General features: G+C 45.6%; 1 protein-coding gene across 10 annotated transcripts in view; it reads right to left on the bottom strand.

Moving 5' to 3' along the window:
• ATP7B (ATPase copper transporting beta) overlaps positions 1 to 19,650 on the bottom strand; it is a 79,063-nt gene that overhangs the window by 36,663 nt on the left and 22,750 nt on the right. For 8 of the 10 annotated variants that reach the window (XR_006606938.1, XM_045080561.1, XM_004775212.3 and 5 more), the window contains 3 exons: positions 9,457 to 10,687; positions 3,360 to 3,617; positions 1,272 to 1,435 (listed from right to left, as the gene is read on the bottom strand). Coding sequence is in view for 9 of the 10 variants with exons in the window: in XM_004775207.3 (XP_004775264.1) it covers positions 1,272 to 1,435; positions 3,360 to 3,617; positions 9,457 to 10,687 (1,653 nt within the window). In the remaining variant the exon portion in view is untranslated. Of the gene's footprint in view, positions 1 to 1,271; positions 1,436 to 3,359; positions 3,618 to 9,456; positions 10,688 to 10,958; positions 11,322 to 19,650 lie in introns of those variants that run through there. The other 2 variants (XM_013047196.2, XM_013047197.2) reach the window with 2 other exon arrangements.

Raw genomic sequence — 19,650 nt, 5'->3', positions numbered from 1 at the left:
GAACCATTCATAACCGGATCGCACATCTGCATAAATTAAAGCTCAAAAACCATGTCATACAACTTTTCTATATAAGCTATCTTTTCTCAACACAATTAAACCCATGAACTAAATGAATAAATTGTCTGATTTGGTCATTTGGACCTATAGACAAATACCTATACATAAAAGTAAGTAAAAATTGAGTTATGCATTTGTCTTACTCATTTATTTATTACCTTTTTCTCTCACAGGCAAAAGAAAGATTAAAATGTGTATTTAAAAACCAATTATTTTCACCTTTCCCAATAGTATTCATGATCTAGATTTTCCACAGTGGTCTATGCAAGCAGAGGCATTTTCCATTGGGGCTGGGGTCTCAGCAGAGGCCCCGCTCTGGCCTCAGGGGCACCAGGACCATAAGCCCGAGAGCAGTACACTTTACCCGAGCACACACCAGGAGGCCCAACCAGAGCCAAGGGTTTGCTTGACAAAGAATGCCCCTTATCAAGAGCTCAAAGTGCCACCAGTGTCCTTAGTACTCTTTCTTCAAACATTTACTTACCACTAACGGCAGTGACTAAACACAGTAAGGGAGTAAGACCCCTCCTTCTCGGTACAACAGTATTACTCAATTCCTTGTCCTAAGTCTCCCTTTATTTACACAAAAGAGCGTTTATACACAAGTTCTTATGAATACATCATGTTGTTAATGCTAGACATACCTACTGTTGCCATGGTCTGCTGTCACACACAGCTGGTGACAGTGGAGAGACAGCAAACAGTAATGCCCACGCCCCCGCCCACCACCACCCCTGCCATCCTGGCATTCACCTCAGACTGAGTGCTTCGGGACACTGGTCGCCAACTACCTTCTAGACAGCCCTGTGCCTGCATTGGGCTGTGATGGCACCAGGGCACTGGTTACCATGCTGACTCACCTCTGGCCTTGAGATGCCCCTGGCATTCTAGCTTCCCTCCAGGCTTTCTGGAATGTGTTCAGATTCAGTGCCCTCCAGTCCAACTCTGGACAGCTGCCATTGAAACTCTTCTTCTTCCTACACTCCTGCCACTCACCCCCTCCTCCTCCGCACACTGTGAACGTGCCCAGTGGGATGCACCCCCGTGACTGTGACAGGACTGACATTTCCTCACAAAAGGAACAGGTCGTTGTTGGCTTCAAAGGAAAACCAAACAAACAAAACCCCAACAACACGTAGGATATGTGCAAAACGGGAGAAGTTTCCAGGCCCCAGGTCCCGCCCCAGCTACCGCTCAGCTGCGGCACTTACAATGAGTTCGAGGTCGCCATCGGAGCCCGTGTAGTCTTCCATTACTGTCGCCTCAAAGCCCATGTCCTGGATGAGCTGAGCTATCTCCAGGGGCTGGATGACTTCTGGGTTATACTTGACCTCTGCCTTCCCAGCCATGAGGGCAACCAGCACTGACAGAATACCTGGAACCATCGGGCCACAGGTGTATCACTCCAGGGAAGGCCTCTGGGATGACACAGTCGACATCAACTAACAAAGGAAAACATCTGCCCCAGAAGCCTCTAGAACAGGAGTTCTCAGACTTGACTGCACATGAGGTCACTTGGGGAGCTTTTAACAATCACTGTGCCTGGCCCTAATCTCAGAGCAGTTAAATCAGAATCCCTCAAGGTGGACACCAGCCACCTTTTTTTTTTTTAAAAGCTCCCCAGGCGACTTTAATGCACCAGCCAAGTGTGAGAACCAGTGTTCTAGAACAATGCTTCTCACACTTTGATGGGCATACAAACCACCTGAGGACCTTGTTAAACTCCAGATTCTGGTTCAGTCAGTCTGGAGTGGGCCTGAGGTTCTGTGCCCTGCTCCCAGATGATGCCTGGGCTGCTGGATGGGGGCCACTGAGTCAGGCTCGGGAAGACGCCGAGGGCGCACACATCCCACAGCAAGGGATACAGTCTGCAGCTCACAACTACTGGGACCTCAGTGGTGGACTTTTATCTTCAGGCACTTTTCACACACACACACACACACACACACACACACAAAATTCTTTCAGAAGTAGTTTCCTTACTCTTTTCCACTCTTGAATCCCTTTAAGAAGTGGAAGAGAAATCCCAGACTGCAGACCATTTCCAACAACAGTTTGGTTTACAGGTTTTCGACTTTATGATGGTACAAAAGGGATACCCATTCAGTAGAAACCGTACTTCAAATCCGGGCTTTGGACCTTTTCTGGGGCGAGCACTATGCTGTACAGCATACATGCTAGGCAGTGGCTCAGAGCCTTGGCCCCTATCAGCTGCGCCACCGTGAGGGTGAACCACCCATACACATCCTGACCTGTTTCAGATCAGTCTGGCCAAGCTATGATGATGTTCCCTAGGTTAGGTGTATTATTGACTTATGATATTTTCAAGGTATGATGGGTTTATTGGAATGTAACACTATCCTAAGTCCAGCGAGATCTGTACCTCGCTAACACTTCTGTGTGAGTTTGAGGGGAAAACATGACTCGTTCACATTAAAGCAAGAACTGTGCTTTAGAAAGGATGCCATAATTGATAAAAATGAGGGATTCAAGTCAGGAAAAGAAACACAGGCACCGTGAGATCTAGGGTATTTTATGAGCAGCCAGCCCATGGAGGACAAGCATGCCTCCATGTGCAAACAGTCATTCTAGAACTCCAGCACACTATACAGCAGAGGGAGTCAACGGCTGGAAATGCAGCCCCCTACTTTAGGGCTGACTGTAAGGGCCAAGGAGTCTGAGCAGAGAGATACATGGAAAGAGAGAAAGTGACTCTGCTGGCAAGGTAGTCATAGTTAAGGTACTTTCCTTAACAAAAGACTAGGACAGAATTTTGGTTGGACTTTCAGGTGTAAGAGACAGTATTGGGAATGCGGGCTAGAGGACAACACTATGGCACTTCCACAACACTCTGTGACATACAGGGACAAAAAGGATGGGACTTTCAAAATTGCCGCTTCTCCACAAACTGCAGGCTACATATTCATGCGATAGTGCGGAGCTGATGGACGGGGTTGGAGGGGAAAACAGAGATGACCGCCCGAATGAGCTGAGAAAGCTGCCTACAGAACGTGCCAGAACCTTCACACTGACCTTCCCATCACCAGCTCACTGGGAGATACACTGTTTCTTAAACAAGCTAAACACTTCCTGAGGAGCACACTGCCAAATGCCCAAGAGCATCAGAGAGACCTCTCTGCTGTCGTGCTATGAACCTGCTGCCCGATGACCAGGGCTGCTGCTGAGCTGAGGGAGGCAGTGAGTACTGTGGCAGGAGAGCCCAGCGCCCATTCTACTGCCCGCAGCATCTGACGGCCCCCCGTAGCATCCCCAGGGGCAGGCCGGGGCAGGCCTCCTACCTGCTTCCTTCTGCAGGCTCTTCTCTATGTGGGACACACAGGATGCACAGGTCATGCCTCCAATCTGTAGAAAGCACTTCTGGGGAGCCACCGTGGTAGAGGCCTGTGGGGGCTTGGACGAGGAGCCGGAGTTGTGGTTTTTAGGGAGCCCCCCGGCACAGGGAGCCACTTCCTGTACAGACACAGGAACGCCAGCTTCGGGGGGCGCTGGGGAAGTCCCCGCACTGTGGTTTCCAACATGGTTGGTGGAATAGTTTTCTAGGAGGAAACATAAGAAATCATTCCGATTAGAACAACAAATAACTTTTTTTAGAACAGGAGGTTCAAGCCTGACAGTATGCAAATGAAAGCTCTTGAAGAAGCTCCATGGGGGTTGGTTCCTGTCACTGCCCACCCCACCCCCACAGAGACAGAGGCACACAATCAGACATATGAGAAGATGCCAGTACTCAAGAATGGAATGTTCCAGCCGGAGGAGTGCTCTAATCAGACAATGACAACAACAAGAACTCACCACGCCCTCCACTAAGCACAGGGATGACCTCCTTTAAAATAGCTCTCTGTGGGACAGAGGCTATCATCCCCATCATACAGACAGAAATGGGTTAAAGAAATTTTATAATGTGCTTTCGACCCCTCAGGTACTAAGTAATGAAGCTAGTTTCTAAAGCAGGTCTCTTTACCCCCAGGATCTGTGCCTTTAAGCACTAAGGATCCCATTCTCCTTAGCACAGGTTTGCTTCTCCCCACAAGAACCCAGTGGACCCCAGAGCCCTTTAGTGAGTTGTTCGCCTTTCCCTGTTGTTTGCCTGCATCCTGGATGCGCTCAGGATGCGAGTCCTTGTCGGGCGTCCGCGCTGCCCGTACCCGTGCAGGGCTGTGTTCTGCCCCCGCTCTTCGGACAGAGGCCCAACTTACCAACCAACTAAACCAGCTTTAGTGGTCAGCATGTTTTGTGCTCTGGTAGCAGATCTGTCCAGCTCAACACTGAAAATATCCATACTGTTTTCTTCTAGAAGCTGTTACTTTCATAAACTTCCACAGTATTTGCCATACAGCAAATTAACTTTGGGTAGGTTACGAGGTGAGAGTTAAGGTGAATCTCTTCCCATTTGGATACCCAGTTGATTCAGCACATAAACTGAAAAGACCATCCTTCCCCCTGCTGAACTCTGGGGACGAGGGCGCAGACATCGTTGGGGGCCATTTCTCTGCCTACCACATATGGACCCACATATGTAACTAATTGCCCAGATCGAGACCTAGAGAGTTTCTATGACTCCAGAAAGTCACACAATTTTGATGACAGAAAGTACTTTCCTGGACTCGGTCATTGTTCAAAATGACCCTACCCTTTGGATGCCAAACTCACAAAAGCTGTTTTATGGCCACAACCTCTCCACATTCTACCTCCTGCACCCATCCACCTGCACCGTACCTGTCCAACCCCCCTGCACCTGTTCAACCCCTCCCCATTTTCCTAGTCCATCACCTGTTTTTTGGATTCACCTGTCTTTCTATCCAAATATTGTGGTCAACAATTTTAATAATATTTGTCCTATTACAAAGAGTTTTGGACTCCTTTACTAACCGACAATCTACACATTGCCATTCTCCCACACTAGGATTTAACTCACCTAAATTCTGGGCTTCTGGAGATCATTAAAGAAAGTTAAAATGAACTAACAAAACCCAAAAAAGTCTGTATTACTGGGTCCCATTTTTTTATTCATCTATACTAAGACAATGGGTGGGCATGTAAATTGGTTTGACTTTCTGGAAGTCTACTTGACAATATTATCAAAAACAGTATCTCTAACTACTTGGCACTTAGTAGAGGCACAATAAATATTTGTAATGGAATGAAATAAAGTTCATATTCTATGACCCAGTAATGAACACTTCCAGGAATTTATAAGGTATCAAAAGGAAATAATTAAGTATGTGCAAAAAATGTAGCCTCAAAGATTGCTATTGCTATTATCTACAATCACATGCACAAAAAGTAGATGCAAAAAGTCCAACTGGAAACTAAGTTGTATCACATCCCCACAACAGAATGCTATGCAGCTGCTGCGCATGGCGTCACAGACGTACGGATGGACCTATAGGCATGTTTATGATAAACTGCGGGGTGAAAGAGATTACAAAACCACCATGTATAATGCAAATCTATGCACTTCTAAACATAAATTAAATACTTTGGTAAAAGTCCAGAATATAGATGAAATGAAGTGCACCATGTGGATATTGGGGAAAGCATATTCCAGACCAGGGGGCGGCAAGTACAAGGCACTGAGGTGAGAACAAACTTGCTATGAGGACTGGGAAGGGGTCAGAAAGGTGGGGAGTCAGGGAGGGGGCTTCTAGAGCTCTCTAAGGAACCCCTCTCACAATATACATGGCAAGGTTTCAGAGTATCAGCAGAGTAACAGGAACACTGTGAATGCTGGGCAGGAAACAGACTGTAAGGCTGAAAGGCTCAGAAGCAGGGAGACTAGTTCCAAGCCTCTTCCAGGATCCAGGTCACAGAGGATGGTGGCTTGCACTAGAGTGCTGGCCTGGCTGACCTTATCTCCCACTACTTATATTCTATTTCCACCCAAGCCAGACCGTTCCCAAGACAGAGCAGGAAGACTCCTGCCCACAGGCCTGTGCTGGATCTCCTCCGTCTTGTCTGGTGCAGTCCTGCCCTTTTCTGCCTGCTGAGACCCTCTCTATTGTCTGACTCAAGCCCAGCTCCAAAGTCAGCTCTAATCATCAAGTCCAGATGCTGGATTCTCTCTTCCCCTTCTGAATCCCAAGAGTGCTCTACCAACACTTCCCTTGTCACATTTATTCCAACCTGCCTTGGATGATGATGGGTCTCTGGAGATGCTTCCCTGGTCAAGCAGGAACCACACGTGGGCAGGTCCTGGACTGCCTCTGAGCACTCACGACAGCCGGCACAGTGCCTGGGACCCAGAAGCCCCATGACACATGCTGGGGTCATGGAACAGTGCCCCCAAAGGGACACTGCCCATTTACAAGGGTGAGGGGAACATGTTGCACGTGACAGATGACTTTTCCTCATGGTATATTCATATAGTCATTCATCTGTGCATTCATTCATTCAGACAATACTTACCATGCAAACCAGTGCACACATGCAGAGCTGATTTCTAGATACAAACCAGGTCTATATATTTAGCTGTCCGTAAGCTGGCCGAAATGCAATGCCCGCCACTTGCACACACGCTCTCAGACTGCTCCCTTCCCTCTCCCAGCCCTGTTGTCAAGGGGGCTGACCCCTGCTAAACCACTTTTCCCAGGCTCCCTTGCTAACTGGCTTGTGATTAAATCTGGCACATGGGAGGTAACCAGTGGGAAACTACAGGACAGAAAGAGGGAAAGCCCGAAGTGTTTCCCACCTACTTACTGGGAGCCCAGCTCCTGGCCACAGCCTCTCCTTAGAAGTTCCAGTGCCGCCGGCTCCACCCCCAGCTCTTGGGGGCCCTCTTCCCTCAGACCCTCCTGCTCTCCGTCATCTCTCGGTTTCCTTCCCATTCCCGGTGTGGTTACTCAGCTCTCTCTGACATTTTCTGAGTCATGCCCTGGGTTAAATCCTGCCACTGAGCTACCCCGTGAGCCCGCGCGTCCCAGCCTTTTCTTTATCTTCCACTCCCTCTCCCCCCACAAATACCTACTATGTGCTGGGTGCTGCTGAGTCCAAGGAGAAACAACATGGTTTTGAAGACTGTGTTCAAGGAGTTCCTCTTCCTGATTGTTCCAGAATGACCAGCCAAATATAAATAATGCCTTCTCAGCATTTAAGTGGCTAGAAAGAGGGTCACCAGGGTACTCATGGGTTATCCTAAGTTTTAAAAACCACCAGGTGAAGTACAAAATGCCCAGCTAAATTTGAATTTCATAAAAAACAGCAAATAACTTCTTAGTATAAGTATGTCCCAAATATTGCATGGGACACATTTTGAAACAGTATTCACTGCTTACCTGAAATTCAAATCTAACTAGCTGTCCTGTATCTTTATTTGCTAAATCTGGTACACTAAATACCTCTTGGGCTAAAAACATAATTCTCATAATTCTGACCAATAAAAAGCACTGCTCTTTTCTTTCTAGATTTATTTAGTCAAATCCAGTTACTCTGGATTATGCAGTTCAATGCAAATATCTTTTTCTTGCCAACAACCTGATTCTACTGTTGAAAGACTTGAAACCTCATACAAATACAGCAGATGATGACTCTGTACTGCGTTTCCTACCTTTCAAGTACAGGATTTACTGTTCCATTGTGTTTTCCTTATTGATTTTTGTTTAAAAACAACCTCCTTCCTGAAACCGGGTACAAAAGACAAAGTGCAGAACAGGGCCAAGTCATTCTACATGACCTACCCATTCCCTATAAGGGAGTGTGTGAAGGGAAGCACCATGACAGAGCGAACTTTTCAAGGAGACACACTTTATCTTGGCGGCTACCACGAGGTGGATGTGGGAAATCCAAGCCCGGCTGGCCCTGAGCATGGCCACGGGTCTTTGCCCACGAGCCCTTCTGAGAGCCGGGCTGGCCACCGCCCTATGGCACAGGCTGTCACGCAGGCTTATGGGGCTCTACCGGCCTGGTCCCATCTGTAACTCGCACTGCTGTCCAGGGCCTGTATCTTGGGATCAAAGCCAGTTAGTTGTCCCTTGCATGTCCAGCTCTCTCTCATCTTCAGCCTCTCTGCAAACCCCCTTCCCATCTACCACCTCCGTCCTTCCTCAGCTAAGCTCCTGGAGGGCTGCACCTCCCCCCACCATGCAGCTAGGCACCCCTTCACCTGAGCCACCACCTCCTAGTTACATGGAGCCTGAGGCCCCATAACCCGCCTCCTTAAAACAGCTTCCTTTACTTCCAGGGTGCTGTCCTTGTCTGTGAAAATCTCGTTCTCTAGATACCTTTCCTTCCACATCAGTGCCCTCACGTTCCTCCCTCTGCTTGTCCCGGATCACACTCCCTTTCCGTGGACTTTTGTCATCTCCCCTGGCTCCCACCACCCAAATCTGCATTTCCAGCCCCACTCTGCCAGAATTCAGCCCAACACTCTGCTGTCCTCCCGCAGCTTGGTCTGGCCACAGGCTCTCCCCTCCTCCCCAGCCCGCCGTATAACAGGCTTCACCCGGACCAAGCTTGCTGGACACAACCTCCTGGATGTCGTTTCTAATCCATCCCCTGCTCTCCAGCCCCACGTCATCTGTCACACAGTGTCCTGTGAGCCCTCCGGGCCTCAGTCCACTCTGCACTGACCGCGACCAGCCTGCTCTAGTGTGGACTCCCCTGCACGGCCTCTGGATTAAAACCCACTGCTGACACCCCTCACTTTTGCAGAGAAGACCGGCTCAGCTGGACACGCGGCCCATTTGGAGGGGCCCACCTGCTGCCCCGCTGGTCCCACCGCCTCCTGAGTGCTCACGCTCAGCCGCTCGTCTCAGCAACCCCAGCGTACCTGAGCTGCCTCCAGCATCCCCGCCCCGGCCCCTGCCCTCGCCGGCTCACACCGGACTCGGCCTGCTGCGCTGCAGCATTGGCTCTGGGCAGAGCCCACCGCTCACAGGTCTCACAGGGCACACGGCAGAAATGCGCGCCTCTCCCCACGGCCACTGAGGAGGGCAAGCCATCATCACCGCACCCCTCCTTAATTCCCACTTTCAACAGAATGCACTCCCGGTGGTGGGACTAAGGTTCTGCTTGTACAGTTTTGTTCAGCAGAGAAATCGCAGAATGTGACGATGGTTCCTTTGGAGAGAGAAGGTCCTGATGCTCCCACAGGACTCTTTTTTTAAAAAAAGATCACTGAATTAGAGTTCTCTTCAGAAAAAAAAAAAACAAAGAGCTTAGCATTTCAGTCCCAGCTCCATGAGAGGCAGAATTTACCCACCAAAAAATTCTATTTCTTCTACATTAACACACTTAACATACAAGGAAAAGCTGCAGAATTCAGTCACCCCTGTTGACAGGTGAGCAGCAAGCATGCCCTCCCCACCCCACCCTGCAGGCCCTCTGTTGTAAGCAGAGGAGGAGACCCCAGGGTGAGCTTCACGTGGGTCGACCACATACCAGAAATGACTGAAGCCTCAAATCCCATTTCTTCAACAGCAGCTCGGAGTTCTTCCGGGTTAGTAACAGACGGATCATAGAGAACCACGCCAGTCCCGTCAGCCACAGAGACCGATATCCGCTGTACCCCTTCCCTTTGGGAGATGAGGCCTTCGATGGACTGGGCACAGGACGCACAGGTCATGCCAGCAATGGCGAGCACCACAGTATCGCACACCCCCTGCACCTGGGGTCTCGGCGTGGGGGCAGGGACAACACGGTTGGAAGACCTGCGACCTGTCCCATTTCCTGTCATACCATCAGGAAGAGAGACTTTGAAGTTCCCAGGTGGAAGCGCTTCGATGGCCCTCTGCAGGGCGGTGGCGGTGACACGAGAAGGGTCATACTGTACTTGGGCCAGTCTGCTCTCCAAGGACACTTGAACACTTTGAACCCCGGGGAGCTGGCCTATGTTTTCTTCAATATTCATGACACAAGACGTACAGTGCATTCCATCTACTCTCAGTTGCAGGGTGACCGTGTGGCTCCCTTGGTGCTCTGAGGTCTCAGAGTTATTGAGAGACTGGTTATCAGATGCCAAAGGGGTCTTTGGATTGGTGCTCTGTAAGCGCCCGATATCGATGGGTCCCAGGCTTACGGGCGCCACTTTGTTCTTGATGACAGCTTCAAAGCCCATGTCACTGACATGGTCCCTGAGGTCCTGGGGCTGAATCAGGTAAGGCTGGTATGTAATAACTGCCTCCTGGGTGCTGAGGGACACTCGGACTCTCACTACTCCCTGCAGTTTCCCGAGCTTGCCTTCGATGGAGCTGACGCAGGACTGGCAGGTCATGCCTTCCACCCGAAGCTTGACCACAGCCTCGAGGCCCGGCGAGGACCTCGAGGGCCAGGAGGCAGCCTTTCCCTCTGCAACGCTGGCCTCAAAGCCCATGTCCTCAATGTGACGGCAAATCTGCGGCAGGCTCAGGATGGACGGCACATACCTCACCGTTGCATTGCCCTGCTCCAGGGAAACCTTAATGCTCACGATGCCTTTCAGGCTGGAAATCCTGCCCTCGATAGACTTTACACATGACTGGCAAGTCATGCCCGAAATGCTGATGGTGCCGGTGGCCGTCTGAGGGGGGTCCACAGTGTCCAGGCCGCCTTCGTAGCCGACATTGTCAAAGGCAAAACTCTGCTTCATCGCTGGCTCCCGGGCACGAGCGGGCAAAGAAAGTTTAGACAAGATCTAAAGGGAAAAGAAAGAACATTTCTTTTTTTTTTTTTTTAATCCTTGAAACTAAGTATTTGCTAAAATAGCCCAGCTTGTCTGGCACTGAGAAAAGGAAAAACAATGCCACTGGTGCCAACACGGCCCGAGAGTTTAAGATTGTAAAAACTCAGGAAGGAAAGCTACAAAAACATGATTGACCAAATGAAATGGCTCTGATGGGCTCAAACATTCTGTGACTCCGAACCTAGATGTCAACTGCCCACCTTAGTGACATGTGTTTTCTTACCTAGAAGAAGTGCAGGCTTCTCTCGGGAAGAAATAAGCGTGGTGTGGCTGGAACAAGCGTGGTGTGGCTGGCCCACCTGTGGGGGTCTCCTGAAATCTCCCTGCACACTTTGGATCCTGCTGCAACGCACTTATGTCCATTGGGCAACACTTTAATTCTGTCTCTCTTTCCAGGGCTGTCCATACATTCTCATAGGAGGGCTTAAATTTAACAACCATAGGCACCTGTTCCAAATGCAGACCGCCGAGCCCCGTGGGGTCAGACCACAGGCCTGTGAGATAAAAGGTCTGGAAGTGTGCTGCAGAAGCCAAGGGAAATGAGCATGAGTGGCTGCTCAAAGGGGCGGGTGGGGCAAGGCTGGAGGAACTTCTCAGTTTTGCCTCCACTGAGTGGCACTGCCCCCACCCCCCGGGGTCCAGGACAGTTGTAGTCATTACTTTTAATCACAAGGGCTTCCCCAAATTAAATGGGTGCATTTTCTTAATGTACCAGAGTACAAAAATAATTTCCTGACTTCCTTTTTCCCATAACGAAGTGGCTTCAGCCATTCTATTAGCAAAACCAAATCTTCCTTTCGCAGGGTCCCAGCCTCCCCAGGCTCCTGATTAGATATAGTTTTTATACCAATACTATTATGTGCTTCTGAAATTCGGGAACAGGCCTTCCTGTATGGCACAGGATCAGAAAGCACACCACTCTCTGTCCCTTCCCAATCCTACTTATATCTCCAGATGAATCTCAGTTACATGGAATGATCTCCTCCATATTCCTGTGCATTAAAATGCCCATCTTTCCAACTTCGGCTTCTGAGCAGCTTAACAAAATTAAAGTTTAAATAATTTTCAAAGCAGACTATAAATGTTCATTTGTACATCCACAAAGGAAATCCTAAACTAAGCTGGGATGAACAATTATAAAGAATCGTTTTAAGAAATATTCACTGTAGGGGCCCCTGGGTGGTTCAGTCATTAAGTGTCTGCCTTCAGCTCAGGTCATGGTCCCAGGGTCCTGGGATCGAGCCCTGCGTTCCTTTCTCGCTATCTCTCTCTGTCAAATAGATAAATAAAATCTTTTTAAAAAATAAAATAAAATAAAATTCACTGTAGTATGTCCTAAAGTAGCAGAGAAAATAAGTAATATATGGGCTGGCAACTCAAAAGAGTTTATTGCATTAAGTAAATATACTTAGATTACCTGTGGTATAAATATGGAAATGTAGTATATAAGGATGGCATGGCAAGACAGTTTTAATGGACAACTAGGAAAAATAGAATTTGGAGCCTATATATCAAGAAATATTTCAGGAAGCTCAGAGATGAAGATATAAAACACGAAACAGTAATAACACAACAAGAAAACACAGGAGAATACCAATTACAATCTCAGGCAAGGGAAAGTCTAAACATGAAAAAAGAAACAGAAAAACAAGAAAATCCCAAAGCCGTAGAAGACTGATAAATCTAATAAGCACAATTAAGAGAAAACATTGCTCTAACCAAGGAAAAAGATAAATGAGAAATAAAGGTGGAGAAAAGATTTGCTTCATATTAAAGAAGAGCTAATTTTTTAAAAATATAAAGAGCTCCTTCTAAAAAGAAAAAGGCCAACTACCCACTAGGAAAAAAGGAAGGTCATCAAAAGGAAATATAAATGCCTTTTCAATATATGCCAAAACAACAGCAAGGCAGAGATGTGACATTCCAACAGCACTGCCTTATGGCTGGGGTGTAACCTCTCATGAGGGCAGTTTGGAAGTGCATATTAAAATGATGGAGTCAAAGATCCTTTGACCCAGCAACTCCATCTCTAAGAATTTACTCAATAAATATACTTGTTCATGTATAAAAGCAAGCACGCAGTGAAGATATTGACGGCAAAGAACTGGAAACATAAATGTCCATCAATAAGAGGTTGATTAATTCAATCACTACAGAGCAATACAAAGGACTGCTATCCAGCTCTTAAAAAAAGGAATGAGGTAACTCTACATATACTGAAATAGATTGATTATCAAATATACCATTCAGTGAATAAAAGCAGGACACAGAATACAGAGTGACTACAGTGTTTCAGTTCTCTGTTGCTGCATGATAACCTAAATCTAGTGGCTCAGAACAGCTCACATGGTCTCCGTGTGGATGGGGCTCAGCAGGGAAAGCCTGTCTCTGCTCCTCATAGCATCATCTGGAGTGGTGTCAATGGGGCTGGAGGTTCTACTCCCAAGAAGATGGTCTGTCCATCACATGGCTGGCAGGTTGATGCTGGCTGGCTGCTGTAAGAGCCATGGGCAGGGACCTCGGTTCTCTTCCGTGAAGAATCTCCTCGTGGCTAGGTTGGGTACCTCACAGTTGCTGGTTTCTGGGTTCTGAGCGGCAGTGTCACAATTGTGAACGTTCCCAGAGAACAAGTTCCAATGTGCAAGCACTTACCAAACCTCTGCCTGCACCACACTTGCTAAGTCACCGTTGGCCAAAGCCAGTCACATGGCCAAGCTCAGCCAATATGGAGGAATTTACAGAAGGACTTCAATACAGGGAGGTGTAGTTCACTGGGAGGGCCACCACAGGAAGTCTATCATAGCATGCCAGCACTATCTGTGAGAAAAAGAATATTAGACACGGAGCTGGCTACAAATGCATGGACTGTCTCCAGGAGGATCTGAGGAGGATCCAGGGTTGAGGCAAGAAGGGGCTGAAGGAAGAGTTACTTTTCAGTGTATAACCTCTTGTCTAATGTACACGTGTTACCAAATTCTAAAAAATAATTAGTTTAAAAGTTAAAATAATGCACGTATAAAGAAAATTTAGAACCATGACTAGATCGTAACTGGTATTAAATACTTTTTTAATTGAAAAAGATGAAAGAAAAACGAAGATATTCAAGGATGCTCACCTTATATCTTTTTTTTTTTAAAGATTTTATTTATTCATTTATTTATTTGACAGAGAGTGATCATAAGCAGGCAGAGAGGCAAACAGAGAGAGAGGAAGGAAAGCAGGCTCCCTGCTGAGCAGAGAGCCTGATGCCGGACTCTATCCCAGGACCCTGGGATCGTGACCTGAGCCGAAGGCAGAGGCTTTAACCCACTGAGCCACCCAGGTGTCCCAATATAGTAGTATCTTAATAAGCAGAAATGCCTCCTTAAAACAAATCATAACCTTCAATCTCCTAGTCTGTTGGGAAAAAAAAAACCTAATGATTTACTATCCAACTTATTTTGCTTGGTCCTAGGTAGGTCTAGCTAAAACTCCGCAAACCCCAAGCCACAATGCTAGCTCTTAATCCTGGGATTATGGATCTATGCTTCTGCCAAAAAGGTTTGCAGAAGCATTGGAAGCTATTTGTTTGTAGCAAACAATACTCAGAGGTCCCCCTTCTAGACCAGGCAGGTTTCTAATGAGAAGTAGCTATGAAAGATAAAGCTTTGCACGTATCACAACTTCATGAAACACCAGAGTCTCTGTTGGTTTAGAAGCAACCTCATAACACTTGCTCGGTATTTAAATAGTTTTTAAGTGTACACATGTGGTGTGTATGTGTGTTTTTAATTCCATTCTTCAATTAAGAGGATCTTTGGGGGGAAAAATTCTTAATGAGTTCAGAAAACAAACACACACTGAGGGTTAAGGGCTCAATAAGCAATCATGGACATTGGAGAGGGGGTCCAAAGACTAACTGTGTCCAGGGAACACCTTATAGAACCCCAGTGTTGCCTAGTTCTCACTAAATTATATATTTCTTGAGGACTGATGTCTGGGTCTTGTCTTGTCTTCAGCAAGCCCAACAGGTTGGGGAAGAACTTCTGCTAGGTTTTAAATTTTTAACAAACTATTAGTATGGTGGGCATCAGGATTAGAAGGGACTGGCAACACAGGAAGAGGGGGGATTTGCACATAGGGGAATCCAAACATGAATTTCAATTCTTTGCTAATCTAGACACCCAGGCCACATGGAAGTTGCTGTGAGTCCAGGGCTTGTAAAAGAAAAGATGTATAGGGGCGCCTGGGTGGCTCAGTGGTTTAAGCCGCTGCCTTCGGCTCAGGTCATGATCTCGGGGTCCTGGGATCGAGTCCCACATCGGGCTCTCTGCTCGGCGGGGAGCCTGCTTCTCTCTCTCTCTCTCTCTCTCTCTCTGCCAGCCTCTCTACCTACCTGTAATCTCTCTCTGTCAAATAAATAAATAAAATCTTTAAAAAAAAAAAAAAAAAAAAGAAAAGATGTATAAAGGGATATAAACGGTTGATTCACTAAGGTAGAGCTAGGAAAAGGAAAATAAGATCTGTAGCGAGGCCAGTCTAGTATGAAGAAGGAACTGGAAATGGGGTGCATGTTTGGACGAAAGTTTTCAGAGCCAGACTGAAATTGAAAATCCCAGAAAATTACATACTTTGTAGAAAATATCTGTGACCACAAATCAAAGAACAACTCTACTACGTGCATGATACAACACACACTAGCCATGTTTGAGATTTTGTTCCACTGGGATCCCTATCAACCTTAAGGATACCTACCACTGGCCCAACTTACCCTTGAGACCTCTTTAACTTTGAAGGGTGTGTAACTACCTTAACAACTCAGGAGGCAAAAATGTTCTATAAGCATGCAACCCTTCCAGCCTCTAACCGGCACTTCATACAACTTGGGGCACTTGAACTTTTGTGGAATTCAAAAAACAGAGACGTCCTGCTGTTTTCATATGTATGCAGATCCAGCAAGAGCAAATAGTTAATGATTCTCAGTGTTATTTGATGAGGATGGCATTTTATATCCCTAGTGCTCAAGATAATTCTAAAAATAAGTATTCTTATCACCATTTTATTGTTTAAATAGTCTCAGACTTATCAAAGGTCACAAATCAATTTAAATAACAGCTGGGATTTAAATCCAGCTCAAAAGTCCAGTAGGCTATTTTTTTAAAACAACATTTAAGGTTACATTTTCCTTTTAGCCATGTTAATTACAGGAAGAGACAACAATGCAGGAAAGCAAAATGCAAAAAAGCAAAAAGTCAGAAAACAAGGAAAAAGAGCCACATCTTACCTGCCACATAACCGAGAGGCTAACAGCGAAGTGAATGAGCACAGTCAGGAGACAGAGGAGCGAGGGGCCAGGAGCTCAGAGCTCAGCTGCCTGAGTCTGACCCTAGCCTTCCTTCATCCCTTAGTGCGTTACCTCTAGCTGTCTCTGTGACCTCGGAACTACAGAACTACTCAGAACCACTCAGAAAAACTACCACGGAACGTCAGTACTCACTCTGCTTTCTCCAGTATGCCTGACTGCAAACACATTCAGGGAACCACACTTACAAGACGAGGCAGGACACAAGGAAAGGTGGAAGTGGTTCTGGAACCCTCTACATCCTCCTGAATACAATGTGAATGAGTCATTGCCATTCACATATAGAAATTCACATATTCTTCTCTAAGAAATGTCTGGGTATCAGAGGTTCATAAGGGAAGGAGGGCCAGAAAGAGATTGTTTGACTCAAGAAAAGATCCCACATGAAACACTCCAGGCAGTTGGGCACCAGTCTCTAGAACTCCACTGAGGAAGGGTATATGTGTCATTGTTAAATCTGTATGTACACAATTATATGAATATATGCTTATGTATTAATACATAAAATTGAGGCTACCATGGGTGAGACTATATATTTTCCAGTTACTAAAATTAAAATTTTTAAAAGTGTCATTTTATACCACAAAACAAATGTGGTTTTTCAGTTTCTCTAAGGCAAAGAGTATGTTAAACCACACAACATCAACAATGATATATATTTTTTTTAAAGATTTTATTTATTTATCAGAGAGAGAGGTGGGGGAGAGAGCAAGCACAGGCAGACAGAATGGCAGGCAGAGGCAGAGGAAGAAGCAGGCTCCCTGCCGAGCCCGATGTGGGACTCGATCCCAGGAGGCTGGGATCATGACCTGAGCCGAAGGCAGCGGCTTAACCCACTGAGCCACCCAGGCGCCCCATCAACAATGATATTAACCAGACGACAACAGTGGTGCCCTGATGACACATGGCTTTATACTCTAAAAAATATTTTCACATATTTGTTTAAATATCTGCCCTTCTTAAGTGCTGTGAATTTATTGAGGGTATGTCTGACCGTCTTGGATATGAATTCCAGCCATGTCTGAGCAAATCTGAGCCTCAGTATTCTTAGCTGCAGATAAAATGGGGTAGTGAGAAAGCTGATTCTAAAGTTTTGCAGGAAGGCCTGAAAACTAAAAGGATTTAAAAGGCTAACATCAGGGGCTCCTGGGTGGCTCAGGTCATGATCCCAGGGTTCTGGGATCAAGCCCCATGTCAGGCGCCTAGCCCACGGGAAGCTGGCTTCCCCCTCTCCCAATCCCCCTACTTGTGTTCCCTCTCTCTGTTATTCTCTGTCAAATAAATAAATAAATAAATAAATAATTTTTTTTTTAAAGCTGACATCATAAATGTTTGAAAAGGAATGACTAGGAAGACAAGCGTGACTCATTAGGTCCTAAAAAGCGTCCCAAATAGGTAAGCAGGGAACTTACTATGTCCACCACTTAACTGATAAGGAAAACTAACCATTAAAACTAGTGTCCTTATTCCCCCAAACCCCACTCCAACCCCTTCAAACTGTTTTTTCATGATGTTTCACCAAGGTCCAGAAAGAGCTTCCAGAAACTATTATTCAGATTTTATCTACTGGGGAAAAAAAAAAAAAAAAAACTAACCAAAACTCAGGCATTAATTCAAGCACTGATGAGGCCAACTACAGGCCTGGGTTGTGTGTGCAACACCCGGACCTCAGGCTCCGGAGCTACTCCAGCTCTGGTGTTGACGGTGTACTTTCTGGGAAATTCTGAACAGATGTATTGCCTGTTTCCTTCTCTTGACCACAGTAAGGAAAAGTATGAACTCTTCCTGAGAAATGGGATGCAGTATATCCATTATTTGTTTGGGAGAAAAAGTGAATAAAGTTACACTAACTAGTCTCAATATATACATACAACACATGTTGTTTTTGACCTACGACAAAATAAAATTTAGAAATTCACAAACTCTAAGACCTCTCCAAGAAGTACTTTGCAATTATTACCTCAGAAAGCTTGTTTGCAGTCTCATTTACAACAGCTTTACTATTAACCATTTCAGAGAATTCCGTGGCTTTTAACTTAGGTCTATCACAAAAACGGTTCCATCAGACTTTTATCGAATCAACAGCATTTTTCTGCTTCAGAACCTTCTCTGATAATACTGTATTTCAAGCCCCTCCCATCAAAGAAATTTTGTACAACAGGCCTGTCACTATCAAGCAACTGTCAGTGTCTTCAAATATGTTTTTACATTTGAATGAAACAGTCTAAGTCAGAATCATAAGGTCACCATTCCCTTATATCATTTGCCGGAATTAAAAGAACACAATGGAAGAAATGTCACACAAACACTAGTAACTTAGATAATTATATGACAGAAGTCCATGACCTTGGAATTATTTTTGCCCATTATTATTATCGATAAATTCCACATGGTTGTCAGATTTGGTGAAATACCACAGTTACTATTTTATCATACAAAATTGTATTCCATAATGGCTAACAAATGTAAGCTTTTGCCTAGAATTAGAGGTATGATCAGCTCAACATAAAACAAATACATCCCTTTGAAAGACTTAGGTGTAAACGCATGTTTATAGCATATGCTACCCTATAATGCACAATAAGAACCTGGTACTAAAAATAATCTTCAGGGGTGCCTGGGCAGCTCAGTGGGTTAAAGCTTCTGCCTTCAGCTCAGGTCATGACCCCAGGGTCCTGGGATCAAGCCCGGCATCCGGCTTTCTGCTCAGCAGGGAGCCTGCTTCCCCCTCTCTCTCTGCCTGCTTCTGCCTATTTGTGATCTCTGTCTGTCAAATAAATAAAATCTTAAGAAAAACGAATAAACAAAAATAATCTTCAGAAAAAAAAACAGAGGTAGTCAAAAAAACTTTTCTTAAAGCAACAATGTACAGTCAAGTAATATTTGACAAAAGAACCAATACTCAATGGAGAAAAAAAGACAGTCCCGTCAATAAATGGTGCTGGAGAAATTAGATATTCACATGGGAAAAGAATGAAAATGGACCCATATCTTAACACTATTCACAAAAATTAATCCTAATGGGTTAAAGACTTAAACAGAAGACCAGAAACCACACAACTCTAGAAGACAACATAGCGGGAAAAGCTCTTTGACATAGGTCCTGGCAATGACTTTTTTGCATATGACTCTTACAGCACAAACAAAATCAGAAATCAACAAGTGGAACCACATCAAACTATAGTTTCTGCACAGCAAAAGAAACCATCAACAAAATGAAAAGACAACCCATGGAATGGGAAAAAATATTTGCAAACCACATACCTGATAAAGGGTTAATATCCAAAATACATAAAGAACTCCTATAACTCAATAGTAAAATATCTATATTTATATTTATACACATACAATTTTTAAAAAGGAAAGAGGATATAAACAGACACTTCTCCAAAGAAGACATCTAAATGGCCAACAGGTACATGTGAAGGGGTTCAACACTGTCAATACCAGAGATACGCAAATCAAAACCACAACCAGGTATCACCTCAGGCCCATTAGAATGGCTATCATCAAAAAGACAGAGCAAGTATTAAATAACTTAAATCTCAAGTAGACCCAAAGTGTGATTTGACAG

Source organism: Mustela putorius, unplaced genomic scaffold (genome assembly GCF_011764305.1).
Source record: "Mustela putorius furo isolate JIRA1106 unplaced genomic scaffold, ASM1176430v1.1 tig00000461_pilon_pilon_pilon, whole genome shotgun sequence".
NCBI classification, from domain to species: domain Eukaryota; kingdom Metazoa; phylum Chordata; class Mammalia; order Carnivora; family Mustelidae; genus Mustela; species Mustela putorius.
This window is presented reverse-complemented; position numbering and strand designations above follow the sequence as displayed.